We start from the raw sequence: 19,591 nt of genomic DNA on the forward strand, positions 1-19,591 counted from the left end.
AAAAGGCCAAATGATCATAGTAAATATTTTCTAATTTTTCATATGAACCCACAGGTAAAGGATTAAACATTTTAAGAAAATTTCAAGTAATTACCAGTGGGTATCATCTATTTTCTGATAGGTTTAAGCTAAGGACTTATAAACTAAAACAAAACAAGACAGGAATTTACACAAAGACAATTATTTAAGACCTTTATTAACAGGTGCTTGCAGTTTGTTGACTTTTTTGAAAAAATCAAGTTGTAAACTTTTATTACAAATTAAAAATGAAGTTCTTAAAAATCTCGACTTGACCAGATATGAAACAATTTAAAAACCTTTAAAGGTATATTGAGAAAAACCAGGCTTTTTTTTTTTTTTTAAAAAACACGTTTGTCATTACCAAAAAGAGACATCTTTAGGTAAAAATAATAAAAACCCCATGCTGCATAGATAATGCAGATAGTTCGATTTATCTGGTCAACAGGCAAAAAGCAAGCACTTAAGGTCTTTAGCTCCAATCTTTTGTTCATTTCTTATTGCTGGAATTTCATATTCATTTCTTCTTGTTGGATGACTAAACTGTAAAAGAAAGATAAAGATTATCTTGTACAATTCACTACAATGCTCTTTTAGGATACCAAATTGCTCCGGATCTCATTAGCTAAGTAGGGAGGCATTAACAAACATCTCATATTGGTTTATCCTAAGACAGTGATTTACAACAGAGGTGACAATGCTGTGATAAGAATGGTTACTTGTATGTTATGAATGACCTTTTGCCACCCAGAAAATAGGATAGAGAGAAAAACCCCAAAACATCACTGGCTAAAAATGCTAATTCCAAAGCCAAACAGAGACAATTACATGCCTCTCAGTATCAAGTAAAAAAAGGAATCCCTTAATTTCAGAATTGATTACATGATGTCAAAGTTGCCACTTTCCCCAAAGAAACTACATTAGTCATCAATCATTATCTAGGTTATTAATCCTAGTAGCTATCCCACTTCTTTGAACAAGGTTAGCAAGACTTTCCTCAGCTTACTGGTATAATCAACTGTTCAAAAAGTTCACAAAAAGCTCTACTATTCAAGATATAATGTGAAGATACACTTCCAGGTGTCAACACTGAGGTGGCTGAGTGGCCAAGTATGGCTCTGATACATGCCATTACCCAAATGGAAATATTTAATTTTAACATTAATTTTGGTGGAAGACATTCTAAGTAAAAATGGCTTACCTTACCTGATGAACTGGGTTTTTTTTTTCTCTTGCATTAATGAACACTACCTATGACTGCTCAGAGGCCAGAAGCTTTAGGCTAACTTACCCGGATGATGGTAGAGATGGTAAGCCGGCATTTACTCAGCCCCGCCCTGCTCAGCCTCGGGAGCGGACGAATTCTCAGCTGGTGGATCGGCTGCTTTTGTCTCTTTGCCATCTTGTGGTTTAGGGTTTTCTGGGCGTCTGCGTCGGTAATTGAAGTTACGGCGGTACCGACGTTGAGGTGGCTGCTGACCTTGGGTCTCATCTCCTTGATTTTCCTTATCTTCTTCATTGCCATCCTCTCTAGGCTGTCTTTGGCGAGGAGGGCCCCTGGAATAAACATTGTGCAAACTTGTAATCATGAAATCTTTCCTTCACCCACCCACCAGTGTTAATACCATATCTGGCCTGTTTATCAAGTGGTCTGCAGGTAATCTAACCAAAACAAAAGAGCAAATGATTTTTATTACACAAACCGAGTGTGGTGACTTTGTACAAAGACTTGAAGTATAAACTGGAAGATGAGCATTTAAAACTGGTTCTTGGAATAGCAATCTTTTACCAACAGCATAACCTATTACAAATTAACCATGAAATGACTAAAAGTAGCACAACACCAACACCACTTGACATTACTTTATGACATTTTAAAATGTGTAACCAGGTTTGGGAACAAGTGCTACTAAACTTTACTCAAGAACATGTGCTAAAAAGGCAAGAAATCAAAACTTTCATATAAATGGAAGTATGCAGTCACTAGGGAGTGCATGAGATACTTCACATCCACTAGGCTGGCCACAGTCAAAAAGTTGAAAAATAACTAATGTAGAGAAATTAGAACCCTCATACACTGCCAATGAGAATATAACATGGTATGGCAGCAGCTTTGGAAAACAGCTTGGCAATTCCTCAAAATGTTAGAGTTTCTATATGACCTAGCAATTCCACTCCTAGTTCTATATCCAAAAGAATAATATTCACAATAACAAAAAAGTTTAAACCCTAAAATCCATCAACTGATTAATGAAGAAACATAATGTGGTATCCATACAATGGAACATAATTTGGTCATAAAAAGGAATCAAGTAATCATTAATACATGCTACATGGATGAACCTTAAAAATAGGCTAAAGCCAGACACAAAAAGCCTCATATTATATAATTCTATTTTTATGAAATGTCTACAATAGGCAAATCCAGAGACAGAAAGTAGATTAGAGGTAGCCAAGGGCTGGGGTAGAAGAGAATGTAGTGTGACTGTTAAGGGCTTTTTATTTGGGGGGACTGGAGTGACGAAAAATGTCTAGAATTAAGATGGTAATAATGGTTACATAACTTGCTGAATATACTAAAAACCACTGAGTCACACACTTAAAAGAAAAAAAGTTCAGGTACTATATTCCAGCAATTATCTTCAATGGCCTAAAATTAAAGATATTACAAATGAAAATAATATCAGGACTTTTAAGCACTAAAGATATGATTTCTTTTGCTGGTGATTATAAATGTTGACGATAGTAATGTTTTCTTAGCCTCTCCTCCATCCATATTCATTGTACCCCAGAAAGCCCCAGATACATCAAAATTAATATCATACCTTTTATACCTGGTCATCATGGGCTCTAATTCTCGTTTAGATTTCTATATTCCATTTTTCACCTCTAAACCCTCAATCTACTCCTTCCAATTTTCCTACTGTATTCCTTCTTGTTTCACTAGGACCTATAACCTAGTGATCCTACCACCTATTCTGTCCCCAACTCTCCCTTAATCTTTTTTCTCTCTTTACCCAATACAAAGCCCATCATTAAACCATTATAACCAACTCCAACCCTAGTATCTTCATTTGGATAAAGGCTGGACAAATCCAATCTCTCCTCAATCTGAGCCTGCTGCTCAAAATGGCTGGAAAACACAACCATGTTGGTGAACCCACTTTAAATTTGTGATCACCACTCAATCTGATTTCCTCTATTTCTTTTAATTTTACAATCTTTGTCCCAAAGCTGATAGAAAATACATACCTATTTCTATGATTACTAGAAAGTTATGCCATCTCTACAGGTAAAACTGTCAATTCTTATTTATGATATGGTATAGTTCAGATACGCCTAATGCTTAAAAGGTAATGCTTACCTTTATCCTTTCCCTCCCAAAGAAGCATGTCTTAAAGATATAATGCAATTTAAACTATGTTCTTATTTATTTAAGGACAGAAAATTTGAAATTCCATACTTTAGTTAGAGGAGAAAAAAACAAAACCCTGTATAATGTAAACCTCATTTATGCAAGCTGGTTTTAATCAGTGCTAGCAAAAAAGATGGGAAGAACACATTTTCAAAGATAAATGATTTTGGGTGCACCTCTTAGGCATTTGACAAAAGAAAATGTGAAGTGTTAACAGAAAAGTGATTCAAAGACTGCGGGAGAACTCAGCATCATGCTGAGTCCTAAAATAAATTTAGGAAAATTTTAAATACAAACCATACCTGCGGAATCGTGGTCTATAACCCCGATACATATTCTGTCTCACTGGTCTACCTTGTTCTCCTGCACCCTGGTTGTCAGCACCCTGAAAACACAATGGAAATCAAGCCAACTCAATCGATTGGTGACAGAGTAAAAATCCAACCAGACAAATCCAAAGTCTGATTATAGGAGTTAAAAAAAATCATCTAGTACTGTGATTATACTATGAATTAATTATTAATCCTTTTAGTTGTTATTAAGAATTAAAAAGTGCTTCCCATTATGATTAACAGCTCCAATATAGGGGAAGACACCAAGAAAATGCTTAAAATGCAATCTTATTAAAAGTTACCATATGCTGTTGTTGATCCTTTTACTTTTTGGTGAAACTTACCTCCATCACTTCTCCTTGCACAGGAGGGTTGGAATACTGTGGTCGACGCCCATAGGGTCTCCGCATGTAGTAAGGTGGGAACCGTCGCCTGCGGTAGGGCCGGCGCTGTTGGGCCTGGCCTTCGGGAGCACTCTCCGATCCCTCATTTTTTTCCCCACTCTCACTATTCTGGTAATTCTGCTGGTAATTGCGTGGAGGACCCCTGCGACGTGGATAGCGTCTATAATGGTTACGGTCTGCTGCATATTTACTGCCTTGCACTGGAACTCCACCAGGGCCTGTAACATTTGCTGCCTCCGCACCCTACAAAAGCCATCATATATATTGACAGTGATGACAGAATTAAAAATACTTAACAAAATTTACACAAAGCAAATAAGAAAGGGTCTATGTGGCCAGGGGTGCATAGAAATAATTAAATATTAGTTCCTCACTGTTCTGAAGAGATTGCCCTCTAACTGCAGCCAGCAACATTAGACTTGATGCACCTGTGTTCATGTGGTTACACCTGACCCATCCATCCACATTAAAGCAACCATCCTAATGGATGAGATCTCCAAAATATTTCCATACTAAAGTCAAACCTTTACACAAAAAGCATCCTCACCTTTTCTCCTTCAACAACATCAAACTCCACAGTCTCTCCATCTCCTACACTGCGAAGGTACTTCCTGGGGTTATTCTTCTTTATGGCAGTCTAGTAATATCACATTCCAAAAATAGATTAACAGGGGAGAATAATGTGCTTTTTCATTTAAAATGTACCAGAGTCAATATTATTTTAGCTTGGCTATACACTTAAAATTAGCTTTAAATAAGACCAAACCATCAATAAATTTAGACAGGGACCAATGCTACCCCCAATCTCAACCAAAATACTCCAATCTTACAAGGCCCCAGCATTTTACTGCTATTTTACAAACTGAAGTAATTTAACACTCAAGACACTATATATTTTAAATGCTTTTAGCAAAAGCATTATTCATATGGCTTTGAAACAAGTGAGGAGATCCATCTATCCCCCAAAGACTGCACTTAATAGAAGCTAGCCCCACACGGGGCCAGTTTAGATGACAGGCGAGTTTAGCTTTACATGCTTCAAAGTTGACAAAACCAACTTTGTCCTTGTGTTACCATATCAAGCTCAATTACAAATGTCAACCAAAATCCCTTCCAACCTGTCTGTGAAAATACGTCAATGGAAATGCAAGTCACATGTTATTAACTATGACACTTTTTATATTATCTGACTGCATGGGACAGTTGGTTATTACCTTCCTTCAATACAATGAGTCTCACGTTTACCTGTTTTTCAGACTGCTATGAAAAAGTAAAAGGGGAAGAATACCTCCTCTCATTTGTGTGTAATGATTCTACAAAGTTCTTTCACACATTACCTATTCAATCTCACTATGATAGATGTGAGGTATTATTATTATCGTTATTATTTTTAAACAAACAGGCTTTAAAAAGTGAGGTGACTAGCCCAAGGTCACACAGATAATGAATGGCAGAGTGTGGACTTTTCTAAATCTAGGTCTTGGGACTCTAAATCCCAGGTTCATTCTAAGACATCGCAGCGGTATCCATTACAGGATCACTCATGCATTTCAAATCCAAAGGAGGCAGGACAACCAACAATCTGAAGCCAATTAAACTAAGTTGCCCAGAACTGCAGTCTCCTTAATACACCACTAAGACCTGAGCAGCCAAAGTCCGCAAGAAACAACTACAGGTTCAAACTACTTCCAGGATAAAGACGAAAGTATATTGGTGACACCTTGTGAGTCAAGAAAAGTGGGTGATACGTATTCAGCCAAATAATTGATCTCATCTGTCATCTAAACTGTCGCAAAGTTTTCATACCTTTCATATATAGCCAACTCTAAATTACCTGCAGTCACAGGGGATAGCATAAGTATGGATAATTACAATCCCAAAACTTCTTTTAGTCAGCATTCATGCCCTCCCCTATCTCCCCAAACCCTAAAGTGTTGCTAACAGGCAGCAAGACTGACAAGCCTTGCTGCCTTGTACCTAAGTCAGCATATATTCCTTTGAACACGTGGACAGGAAGCAAGGGAACCGGTAATAAAGAGTTGGTATTTAACTTTATAAAACAAATATTTGTTTTAAAATAACATTTTGTCTGAGCAGTCCTATATTTGTTTAGAATTTAAATACTTCCATACTTATAACTGACCCTGCAATTATCTGATAGGGTTTTGGATGTACTAGAAATTTATCTGGCTTCTCCCTTGATTGCCAGTGAATGCTGTACAGCAGGGGTCCCCAACCCTTGGGCCGCAGACCAGTACTAGCATCACTACCTCAGCTCCACCTCAGATCATCAGGCATTTAGATTCTCACAGGAGCACTGGTCCCTCATGCCAAAAAGGTTGGGGACTGCTGCTGTATAGGACACTTCAAGAAAGCTACAAAGCATCAACTTGAGATAGCCCTTCTTAAGAAGTATGCTGCCATCTAAGCTCACAACGGCCTGAAAAAAGGTGTTTAAGTGTGGAATTTGACTGTAGTCTTTTGATGTCTGGATTACAGTAAAAAAGGTGGTTAAAAAGTTAAGAATGATTTCAATACAAACTGACAATATTTGAACAATCTTAGTGAGAAAAACCAAACGAAACAAAACCATGGAACATCTAAGTACACATATACCCTCTACCCACTGCATAGCCATGAGGATAATTAAATCCAGTGGAGTCTATGATATAATGTATGGGATACTGCGATATTAATGTTCACTTGGCAGTGGCTTACTTTAACAAAAATTCTTAATGCTCAAGCATTTTGAAAATAGTTTCCTTAAATAGTACTTGAAGATAATATGCAACATGGAGAACTTACCCTATATTAGTTTTTTCTTCTCAAGACACAAGTCAATCTAAAAATTATTTGAGTAATTACCAACTTTACCACACTGCCTTTTCTCTTAAACTAGTGACAATTTTTAGATTTTTCCAAGCCAGCCAAAATTCTTCAAAGGTAAAAACATATAAATTAATGTATTGCAGCTTTGTCTTATTTCCCCCAAGATTACTGTGATCTATTCTTACCACAGAGGTACACCTTAACAGCATTTGAAAACATCTTAAAGTTTCTATATATTTATAGCAATATTATTAGTTTAGGCTATCAAGTTTAGGCTAATGGAGGGGTTTTGCTCATCTAAAATTAGATTTGAAAATTTAGTGTAATGACTTGATTCAACATTTTAAAAAGCTAAAACAATTAAATAAAATACCAATTTGAAAACACCTATCTTAAGTGAACTGCCAATACAATGTTTCAATGTATACATTTAAGCATGCTACTACTCTTCCTATAGGAATTAAATATACTGCTTGGTGGAAGAACTTAATAATCTTCTTTGTAAGGAACAAGAGTTGAGAAGATATCTACCCTTTTCTTCTTAAAAGCCTAAGCCAGAATATAAATATCCACACAAGCACTCACCTGGTGTACAAATACATCTTCCTTGGTGTCATTCCTGCAAGACAGAGAACCAAGTTGAGTAAGTTAGAAAATGAATGGAATACATTTCATATTGCCAAAGATTAACAATATCTTGGGTCCTTTTATGCATCCCCTCCCCCATTTTCCCTATTAGAGACTTTCTGGCCAGCCATTAGGAAATTAAAAAAATGAAGCAACAACTAAAAAAACTAATAAGCCCATGAGTTCTGTTTTAAAGACTAAGCAGTTGCCAAGAACTGTTAATCTCATCACCTGTAGAAGGATAAAATGTTTAAGAAACCGAAGTGTGACCTACTAAGACATTAAGAGGGTAGAAGCAATTAACAACATATTCTGTCACTCCTTATCCTATTAAGCTTACTAATGGTCCAGCACACCCCACTCTTATCTCTAGAGGTTGGTTACTAACTTCTTAATAAGTAAGAGTCCACATATAATTTCCTTCCATTAATTAATAGCTTCTTTCTTTCACACTTCATCATCCTCAATCATTTCCTCTATCATTCCAATTTCCAATTCACCTTGAGGTCATAAAAATGGCCACTAAAAAACTCCATAGAATGAAATGTACACCACACCACCAGGAGTGAATCCTAATGTAAACTAGAAATTATAGCTGATAATGATGTATCCATGCAGATTCATCAACTGTAACAAATGTTATCAACTTTGGTTCAGGAACAGTGGGGGACTTTGTGCATATGTGGGCACCGGGTATATGAAAACTCTTGTTTTCTGCTCAATATTGTCATGAACCTAAAACTGCTCTTAATAATAAAGTACCAATTAAAAAAAAAGACCACAATGAAGTACAAACATGGACACCACCAATACCATCATTCACACGGCAAGCTTCATACTTGATAAAAAAGCAGGTGAAGATGACTGTTTTTAGTAGCATACACAATCCACTTTTGCTTCATATTAGACACCATTTTACATCAATAATTAGTCTAACTGTAAGTATACTATACTATACTATAAGTATAGTTGAAACATTTGCTTCAGACTTTATAAAAGCAGTTGTTATAGGAGGCAACATTTGCCCTACTTCTCAAAAAGGAGTTTATTGGAAAATGAGAAAGATGTTTCAGGTAGAGGGATCCTGACATGGTAAAACCAGCGACCAGTAAATTCAATACAAGCTGAGTTCAAACTGGTTGGAGCATAAGCAATTAAGCTGTGTGGGAAGATCAAGAATAGAGGCTAAATCATCAATATAGGCAGAGGACCTAGCAAAGGCTTTTAAGTAGAAGGATGTGACATGAGAGACTTATTGGATATTAAAAGCTAATGGCTGCTGTTATGACAAGTTTGAAGCCAAGGTGTCCAGTTAGTTGCAAAAGCTACTCCCGAAGTCCAGACCAGGACTGTGTTTGACAGAGTGTACTAGTTATCTGTCTTTAGGTAAACTGTGTGGATAAATGGATGTTAGAAGGGAGGGAAAGTGAATAATGGTCTGAGTTTTTAGCTTGGAGATTGGGGTTAAGGTGACGAAACCATGCACAAAAACCACTGGAGAAGAAACAGATTTCCAGACCTTTACTGACTTTCCCCATCCTCTTCATTCAGTTAATAAACCAGAGTGAGAAAGGGCTCAATAGTAGTTCTAGAGTTTAATGACAAGAGGAACAAAGGTTACAATGAACTAGACTGACTGATTTACTGACTGTTGACTCCTTGCTGATCCATGGAGTAATACATGCACCAAAACATTCATATAGCTTGGACTATTCTAAGATGAATATACTTAATTTATGGGAACAGGACAATTTAAAATCTTAAAAACTCACACACAAACCCAGGGATATTATAAAAGCTTTTCAATACATGTGATTGAAAACTGACCTTACAAGCTAGTTGAGTATTAGGAACACCTAGGGAAGTAATGGCTGGTTATAATGTCCATCTGTCGAATCTACAGGCATCACATAAACAGCTCTATAGCTAGCATTTATTAGTGTTCATCTCCAACATGACTGAATTTCAAGCCCTAAGGCTCTGAGGGGACAGACAAAAAATTAGTAAAATTTTAGAAAATTGATAGAGAAAAAGAGGAAAGGTGGGCAAAGTCTAGAATAGTGATTCTCATTAGGGTCCGTACTGGCCACCATAAGGCATTTGAAGTTGTTCCAAAGACAGGAGGGGTTATTTGCATTAATGAGGTGATGGATTGCTGGATCACTAGGTAAAGAATTATTTGGCATTCTATTTGACTTTCAAATATATTACTGAGTTTTGAATCTAGCATTTTACACTGCTTTAATATGCTTACTAAATTTATTAAAAATACAACTTCTGTGGAGGATTTTTTTATTACTGATGATAATGCTGCTAAGTCTGAGTAGCCAATACAGCACACTTTTTATCAATCCATATTTGTGGTGGCATTGACTATTCATCATGTCTCCCAATGAAAGCAGCAAATAGACATATATCAAATACATGCACTGCAATTAAAGTAATAGTTATCTATGAACTTTATTTCAGGGATGTAAATAAAAATATTAGGAAATTTATCAAAACTACTTATTCAGTCAGGACAACTGTCTTAAAAATATTACAAGGTAGGCAACACACACACGAGAATGTCATCCCCCTGGAAAACAGCTTAGGGAGCTGTTTTGTTGGTAGGTAGATACAGCTGGCCCTCTGCCATTTGCAGCTTCCATATCCATGAATTTAACTAATCCAGGATAAAAAATATTCAGGAAAAAATTGTTACATTGCTGTTGATATGTACTATGTAGTTATGCCTACAATGGATGCCTCTATAATGAACATGTGCAAGATATTTTTCTTGTCATTATTACTTAGACAATAGAATATAACTATATAGCATTTACACTGTACAGTCATGTGCTGCTTAATAGGGATACGTACTGAAAAATGCATCATCAGCTGATTTTGTCATTGTGCAAACATGAGACTACACTTACACAAACCTAGGCTACAAACCTGTACAGCATGTTACCATACTGAATACTGCAGGCAATTGTAAACACAATGGTTAAGTATCTGTGTACTCAAAATCAAAAAATGTACAGTAAAAATACGGTATAAGAGTTAATAAAAGGTACATCTGTATAGGGCACTTGTTAATGGAGCTCACAGGACTGGAAGTTGCTCTCAGTGAAAAAGGAGTGAGTGAATGTAAAATCCTAGGACATTACTGTATAATAGTTAGAATTTAAAAATACTGTACACTTAGGCTACACTACACTTATTTAACATTTTCTTCAATAATTAACCATAGCTCACTATAATCTTACTTTACTGCATAAACACTTAAAATTTAATTGATTTATAACAGCTTAAAACACAAACATAGTACAGCTGTACAAAAAGTCTTTCTTTACATCCATATTCTATAAGTTTTGTTTTACAAATTTATTTTTTTACTTTTTAAACTTTGCTAAAAACCTAGACATAAACATGCATATATTAACCTATGCTTACGGAGAGTCAGGATCAATACTACTGTCTTACACATCCACTTCTTGTCCCACTAGGTCTTCAGCAGAAATAACTCACAGGAGCTATCATCTCCTATGATAACAGTGCCTTCTAGAATATCTCCTGAAGAACCTGCCTGAGGCTCTTCTTGAGGAGGTATAACTCTTTTCAGAAATATGTCTGTGGGTTGTTTCTTTCATTGTAGATTTGCTGGTAAGCAGCTTGCATCATTTAACATTTTTCTCTATTAGTGAAAACCTTTTGGTGTTGAGGGAGCAGGTGAGTCCCTATTTTCAAACTTTTAAAGGAAATTGTTGAGGTCTGTAAAAGCTTCTGCTAAATGCTTCACTGTCAATTTCTTATCCCAGGATTTTTTTTTCTTCCTTTTCCTCCTGTATTTTCTTTTCTCTTGCTGCTTCTGCTATGCTTTCCTAGTCCAACAGCTCCTCCAGGCCATCGAGGAGGTCCTCAGCGTCATTCTCATTCACACCTAGTTAGGATTAGTTGTTTGCCATCCCAACCAGTCTTGTTGATTTTTGCAACCTTTGCGTTAAGACATTGTGACAGCCGCAGCAACACTAGACAATAGGAATTTTCTAGCTCCATTATTATCTTATGGGACCACTGTTATATGTGAAGTCCATTGGAGACTGAAAAGTTGTTATGTGGTGCATACACTGCCTGTTAGTCACTTAATAGCCATCCTGGTTATCAGATTGACAATTGTGGTACTGCAGTGTCTGTGTTATGTAACACTTAATTCTACTTAGTAACGGCCCTAAAGTGCAAAAGTGATCCTGGCAATTAAAATATGCCAAAGAAAAGCCATAAAGTGCCTCCTTTAAGTGATAGTGTATGTAGAGTAAAAAACAGTATATATAGGCTTTGGTACTATCTGCGGTTTTAGCGTGTGTGTGTTTTGGAACATATCCACCGCAGATGGGGAAGGAGGAGGGAAGAGATACTATTGTATCATGGCCAAAGTGTACCTAGATTTTAGGAAGAAATCTGATAGCAACAAATATAGTTTTAGCCAAAATAGAATACTATGGTTTGGATGAATTAAATCAATCTAGCTGCAACTTATTAAATGACTACCTAGAAATTCAAGGCACTACTAACAGGAAACCCAATTTTTAGTCCTCATTCTATTTACAGTTGCATAACCTTAAAAAGCTGCCCCCTCCTCAATGGATCTTTTTTCTTCACCTGCAAAATGGGAAAAACTAAAACAGACACATAACATTACTGAGGGTTTAAGTTCTAGATACAGTGCCAAGTGCTTTAAATATGTCACTCGATCCTTACAATCCCTGAGGCAGGTGCTATTATTAATCCCTATTCTAAAAATGAGGAAAATGAAGTATGCGTTTATTTGCTCACAGTAGAATTTGATTCCACAAGCCCGTCTTTACTATGTTGAGAAAGGAAAAAGGACGAGTTTGGAAACCTTTACATTTTAGCTTCAGAGGTAGATTACAGCATATGGTTTCTCCAATTTGTTGGAGAAGACAACTAATTAGCATCTGTACATCCTTATCTGCAGCACACTAAGTTATTCCATGTAATTAGAACAGGGCTCTGCTACACACACCCCCTTAAAAATGTAAAAACCATTGTTAGCTCACAAACCATACAAAAACGATAATGAGTGGTGGTAGTTTGTTGACCCCTGATATAGCAATACTGGAAAAAATGCACACCATGGCCACTAGAGATATTACTGGAGAGGGAAAAGCAGCAATTAAAATAAGACGATCGAAATGGCTCATCAAGAAGCATGTTTTAACCTTTAGCTATTATTAGTAATAGAAGGGAATGCAGGCATCCCCAGTACTGCACCTTACCTTTCGTGGTATATCCTGAGAACTAAGAGGCACATTTCTGCCTTTATATCATACTTTACTGAGGGTGGAAGGTTGTATACAGAGCTGACTAGTTTATGAGCTCCTTCCTACTGGTGGCAAGTCACTGAGGACAAGAAACTGTCATTCTTTCATCTAGCCCCCAACACACTGTAGGAATATGGTAGGTGCTCAATAAAATTTTTTAAAAATATTTAAGTGCCTACTGTTCGCTTAGTAGCAGTCAGCTTTTCAAAATAAAATGTAATCAGTGCCACTTTTTACTTCTCTAAATTCTATCCTTTCCTATTATTCCATCTTATTAGTTTTTCTGCCACAAGCTACCGGGCCTATAATGAAGGAACTCAAGTCTAAAGGCTTCATTCATTCCTTTAATAAAGCTGAGTATTTACTTGTGCTAGCTAGCCAGCCAAGCACTGTGCTAAGCACCAGAAATAAAAATAACACATGGATCATCCTTTAGGGTTTCAATCTAGAAGGCCACCACCATTCAATCCAATGCAGCAGTTGAATTACCAAATATGTTTTCTGCATATGGTATGATAAACCATACTAATCAGAGCAAGGAGGGAGGGGCAAATGGGTTATACGGCACAGTGCTTGAAAACTCCTTAATAGAAGCCAAAGTTGGAATACTGGCTATTCCATTCGTAACTACATGATCTTGGAAAAGATGCCTTGTTTGTAAAGTGAAGACTTTACACCTATTAAATGTTAGCTAATTATCATATTTTAAAAACCTAGTGAAGGCCACGCTCTAATAAAACATAAGCCTCTCCATATTGCTGCCACTTGAAATAATTACTTTACTTGCAGTCCAGTTTCTAAAACTGCTGTCCAATAGAAATAAAATACAAGCCAAATATCTAAGTTTGTTTTCTAGTAGCCATAACAAAAAGTAAAAACTGGCAAAATTAATTTTGTCATTTCAACACATACAGTCAATATAAAAAATTGAAATATTTTACATTTTTCTTTTCATACAAAGTCTTCATAATCTGGTGCGTATTTCACGTTTATGGCTACTGTATTGGACAGCATAGGTCTACAATATTCCAACAGTGTCTGTCAATATACTGTACATCAATCACTCCATTTTCCTGCAGTCAAGTGTATTCTTTGTTGTATTCTTCTACTCTACTTCTTTTTGTTAATAAGGGCATTATTTACTACTAAAAATTTTTAATGGAAGACACAGTTGGTAGGTTTTCTCATCTAGCTAGTAGAATAGTACTACCACTCAGTAAACAACAGTACTGACTTTAAGAAAAAAGGAAGCACACAGATGGCAAGAGGCTGATGAAGAAAAAAGGATACCATTTTAAGTTAGGAGAATGCTAAAGGAAAAAGAAATCCTGCTGGGACTGAAAGAAAACAGAAGTCTCTTCAATAGTTGCTAATGTAGCACACCGAAGGTAAAAACATGTAGCCAGCACTAAACTCCTATATTACTAAATCTATCCAGATTAAAGAGTCTTAAGATATTCCAAAATTTTAGATAACATTTTTTGTTGCCAATCCACAGCACTGCCTTAAATGAGACCTACCATACACATTTATCTAGCCATAACCAAATGCTCCCGTGTTATTATCTTGTTCGAGGTTACGGAAACAAGTCATTTTAACAGCTTAATTTGCCCAACCGCATAAATTAATTTATAATCCTTTGGTTATAAAAAACAAACTCCAGGATTTATCATCTATATATGCTCCATAATGCAAAGTATCCATACACAAATTTCTAAGTCTTGCAGACGGCTACGAGATCACAAAGCCATTTATCATTATATTTGTTCTCAATTAAACACTCCCCACACCCAGCAGACATGGTCCTATTTCCCACATTATTTTCTACTATGTTGCCTGCTTTAAGTGAGCTAGACTCTTTCAAGGGCTGAGACTGGAGGGTAGGAAACTCAGCAATTACAGCCCCAGTACTAGGAAAACACAAGGTGAATATGCTAGTTCTCCATTCTAGATTTTAAATATCGGTAACTTGGTGAACACTGGATGACTTTCTGGCCAACTTCAGATCAGTGGCTATCATAACCTCACATAAATAAATCCTAAAAGAACCTGTATGTGTCATGTTTTAAGAGCTCCAGTTCTTCAGAAACCAATATATAGTATTTTAAGACATGACTTAAGGATTAAAATCTTTTTTTTTTTTTGTCTCCCTTACCCCCAAAGGAAGGGTCCTTAGCAGCACACCAAGTCTTTATCTACGTCTTCCCTAGTGTCACAGCATTTAGTCAATTATAGACTACCCGTGTCTTCCATGGCTCAGAAATATTTTACTATGTGATCAAGTAAATATCAGCCTGACTTTTAACAGCCCCAAAGACTTGGCAATCACCTTTCCATAGTTTCACAAACTTTTAAAATTAAGAACCATACTGTATTTTAGGCTTTGTGTAGTCATAGACTCAGCTACATATTCTCTTATTCAATTCTTTTCAAATCTGAGGAACTAGTACTCGCACAGATCATTTAAGAAAGGAGTCTTTTTCAGTAGCTAAGAATAGCCACTGCTAAGAAATTATCTGTAACTACATGGACAAGGACCAAACTGAAGATGACTAGGGTCTATTTTCAGAGTCAGTATAGCAGCAGTTAGTGAACATAAACTCGAGTCAGAAAATCAAATTCAAATCCCAGCTCTGCCACTTACTAGCTAGTCTCTTCCTAGAGCAAGTTTACTCAACCTCTCTGTGCCCCAGAATGGTATCTACACCTCAAAGGTTTAAGGATTACACAGATTGGATCATTTAAAGCATTTACAATAGTGCCAAATATAAGTACTTGATATACATGACCTACTTTTACTTATTATCATTGTGTATAAGAAGTCACCCTCATCAGTTATATACACACGGAATCCCCAAAAGGGACATGTTCCCACCCCCATCAAGGGAGACTAAACCTGACAGCCACTAAAAGAGGGATAGCTAAGTTGTTCTCTGGCTAGGTTTATCATACACCTTCCTAGATCATGGGTAATAAACTCAAATGCATACAGAGGCCAGGCAGGAGGGGAAATTAACAGGAGAAAACTAAGCCTGACAGGCTGTGGTAAATACAGAATATATGCTCCAGTTAAAGATGATAATATTCACGACCAGATGAATTTTTATTTACATGAGACTCCGGGCCCTAATGCTAAAATTCAGATTTTAAAAAATAATCTAGATAGTTTTGATATTATCTCCTGAATTTTAACTGTCAGTAATTAATTCCTATTCTTTTAAGACACTGTATTGTCCAAACAGAACATCTGAGGAAAGACTTAGCTACTAGGTCACCAGTTTGTGACCTCTGCTTTATTCAATTCTCTTCACTCTAAATTCCTTGCCCATCCCCAAAATCTTAGAATGATTAACTTAGCATTTTAAGTACTCTAGAGAATAGAAAAGAATTCCTATTCTGGTCATTATAAAAGACACATGTCCCATTAAAAAATAAATTGTTACTGATTTACGCCAATCTTGAGTTTGGTGAGCATGGATATATCCATAACAGCAAGAAGCAAAAGACAAAATCAGGTTTCTAGCTTAAAATAGCAGACTCAAACCCTGAAACCACTGACCCCTGTGGCATCCTTCTAATGACACCTTCAACAGTTTTAAGTTTTTCATAATAAAAAATTTGGAGGCATTAACAAACCCCTTGTCACATAATCCAATTAATTTTTGCAGACTCAGCACATAAAGAATTAACAATGAAGTTCTCAGAATTCCTAGATTACATAGCCTAACAAAGCCAAAGATTTTTGCCATTTTAAAAGCACTATGCTCTTCTTATTTAGCATCTTTTATACAAAAGAACCACCAGGGGGAAAAAAAACCTTAAAAAAAAAAATTCTCACAAAGCTATACCAATGACTATCATATACAATAATTCAGATTGAAATGTTTAGCATGAAAACTCATTTCTTTAAAGGCAGAAAATTTACATAAAACCTTTTAACTATATAAATCTTAAGAACCTAGGACATACAATCATAGAACCTTAAGATTAAAATTAAAGTCATGGCAATCATCTCAAACACTGCATCTTCTACTTCACAGAGAAACAGCACAACTATGTGACACGCTCCCTGTGCCCCAGGTGTCTCTAGCCCTGTTAGCTTCCAAAACTACAGTTCTTTAAGACGTATATTTTCCCTTAATCAAGGCAAACGTCTCCTGGACTCTTAATTGCAGTACGATTTTACAGTGTCTTATGCAAAAGTCTCAGAATCATTGAAATAACCAGTTTAGAAATATAAACCACATTCGAACCAGTTAATCAGACAAAATACTTGAGGCTTGGACAGTCCAAACAAAGGATCATCAAAAGCCAATTTACATTTAACTTGCTCTGGAGAATAACCAATTGAGTTGATTGCAAGTCAGAACAGAGCTATTAAATAATGGCATCTCATAAGATAAAAATTTATAATATGTAAAGAACTATTCTTTCATCTTGGATATCAATTGTTCATCTCAAAAATATCATAACCTATGTCCATTTAACAAAATACAGCAAAAGGCACATGCTACAATTTTTAAAGCACACACAAACTACAATCTAACCACTGAAAAGACTTCAAATTACAGTCCTTTCGGCTGTGCACACCAGTGACAGCCTATGATTAGAGAGTCAAGGTTAAAAGCAATGTTTCTTGTAAAAATGTACCCCAGACCCAGTGAATCCAAGCTTCCAAGGGAGAGCTTAGGAATCTGCATTTTTAACACTCTTCCAAGGTAAGCGCACTTAAATTCAAAAACCATTGACTGGTTTAACCGTTAGGCCAGTAAGATGGAAATACTAACTGAAATGCTAACAAATTCAGAGATCAACCAACCAAAAAGCGGTAAATCAAATCTAAGCACCAAAGCATTCCCTTCTTCCCTCACTAGTAACCCATTATCAAAAAACTGATGAAAAACGTAGCCTGTCAGGAAGGCAGACAGTGTAAGAACAGATGGAAAATTCCTAAAGATTCTGGAACAAAATGTTTCTTCACAACTGCAAACGTGGAAAACAGACCATCATATGCTTACAATCTCTTCTGCTCTCTCTCCCAACATCAGCCAATTATGTCTCTTTCAGCCTGATGTTGCCCATTTGGTTTCCTGTAGTAGTGTCCATTTTGCAAACATTAGGTATTACTTTTTGCTGTGTTCTTTTAAATATCTAGTTGTTAACGCCTTCTAAAGTAGTGATGTAAAAAAGAAAATGCTGAGATGACTGTATCATACCTGTAAAGCCAATAACTACTATCAGCATACACTGTTTTACACCCACATAATTGCACTACTAGCCTTGGCAGCCATCTTGAAAATGATGCCCGGCTCACAAGGGAGACCACGAAGATTACTATGAGTAAACTGCACCTTACCATATTGTTACAAACAGTTCAAAGCATTAATCCTAAAGATGTAGTTTGTAGCTTTGCCTTCAAATACAAAGAACAATGTTAACATGGACTAAGGCCACTCTAACAAGCTACAACTAAATCTTTAATAATAAAAAAAAAAAAATAGTCATGATTTGGAGACAAGGAAGTAGAAGAAATAAAAATTAAGTAAGGGAAAGGGCCATTTTGTTCCAGATGTTACTCTATGAGCGAATAAAAACTCTGTTGTCAAAGCAGTCCTAATATGAAATTTATCTGAGGCATTCAAGATAACATATGTTGAAACATTAAACAAAGGCAAAATAGCCTTAGTCATCAGGATGACCAGATCTCATATCTGCATTGTTAAAACATGTTACCTCCAAAGGTTAACAATAACCTATCAATAGAATGTAAATAATCTATATACCAACCAGTGGGTCACACTTTCGAATACCAGTTTCAGTAACATAAAATGACAATAAAAACGTGGGGGGCCCGAGTCTTAACAGCATTATACTAGATCTTAATTTCTTCAGTTTGCCCTGTTAGAAGTCTCACTCTCTCTGCTGCCTTTTAAATTGCTTTGTACGATTACAAGCCTTTTAAGTTAGCTTAATATTTAGATGCAAAACGAAGACAATCTCTAGACCAATTAATCCCTTCGATCATCAAGGAAAACAAACAAATCCCACTAACATACCAGACGGAGCAACCTAAGCATGCTTAAACAATCCCAAGTCCGCAAAGCCTGCAGCTTGGAGTAGAGCGTGCAAGAGGTATGACAGCTCACCTGTTGATGAAACCATATCCGTTTCTTACATTGAACCATTTTACTGTTCCCAAAACCTTCGTTGCTGAAAGGGGAAAAAAAACCCACGATTACCAGGCATCCTTTTTTAAAACCGCCAAGCTTCAGCATCCGGTCCCTTGCGCGCTTCCCGGCGGCTGCCCGCGACCACCTGACAGCCTTTCTCTTCAGAGCCCGCTCGCCCCACCGCCCAGCCGCGATCCGGCCCCCACTGCGCCTCTGCGGTCCACGTGGGTGAGTTCTAGGCCGCTGCAGCCAGGGGCGCAGGCCCAAGCTGGTTGCGCGCGGAGACAGCGGGCGCGGATGCGGGGCGGGGAGCACGTGAGAGAAGGGGAAGCCGCCCGGCCTGCGTAGGCGACGCGCCGCGCCCTCAGGGTACACGCGGAAGGGAGCGGGTGGAGAACGGAACAACAGCGTGCGGACCCCGGCGCACGCGGCCCGCAGGGAGGGGAGGGAACCCGCCGCACACGCGGTC

General features: G+C 37.0%; 1 protein-coding gene across 1 annotated transcript in view; it reads right to left on the bottom strand.

Annotated features, from left to right (window-relative positions):
* Window positions 1–175: 175 nt before the first annotated feature.
* YBX1 (Y-box binding protein 1) overlaps window positions 176–19,591 on the bottom strand; it is a 21,883-nt gene continuing 2,467 nt past the window's right edge. Inside the window, exons 2-8 of the mRNA XM_011377980.1 lie at window positions 19,099–19,188; window positions 7,584–7,617; window positions 4,717–4,806; window positions 4,110–4,412; window positions 3,736–3,818; window positions 1,310–1,575; window positions 176–561 (exon numbers count right to left, since the gene is read on the bottom strand). Coding sequence (XP_011376282.1) covers window positions 1,341–1,575; window positions 3,736–3,818; window positions 4,110–4,412; window positions 4,717–4,806; window positions 7,584–7,617; window positions 19,099–19,188 — 835 coding nt within the window. The 3' untranslated portion in view covers window positions 176–561; window positions 1,310–1,340. The remainder of the gene's footprint in view (window positions 562–1,309; window positions 1,576–3,735; window positions 3,819–4,109; window positions 4,413–4,716; window positions 4,807–7,583; window positions 7,618–19,098; window positions 19,189–19,591) is intronic.

This window comes from Pteropus vampyrus, unplaced genomic scaffold (genome assembly GCF_000151845.1).
Source record: "Pteropus vampyrus isolate Shadow unplaced genomic scaffold, Pvam_2.0 Scaffold326, whole genome shotgun sequence".
Classification (NCBI taxonomy): Eukaryota; Metazoa; Chordata; class Mammalia; order Chiroptera; family Pteropodidae; genus Pteropus; species Pteropus vampyrus.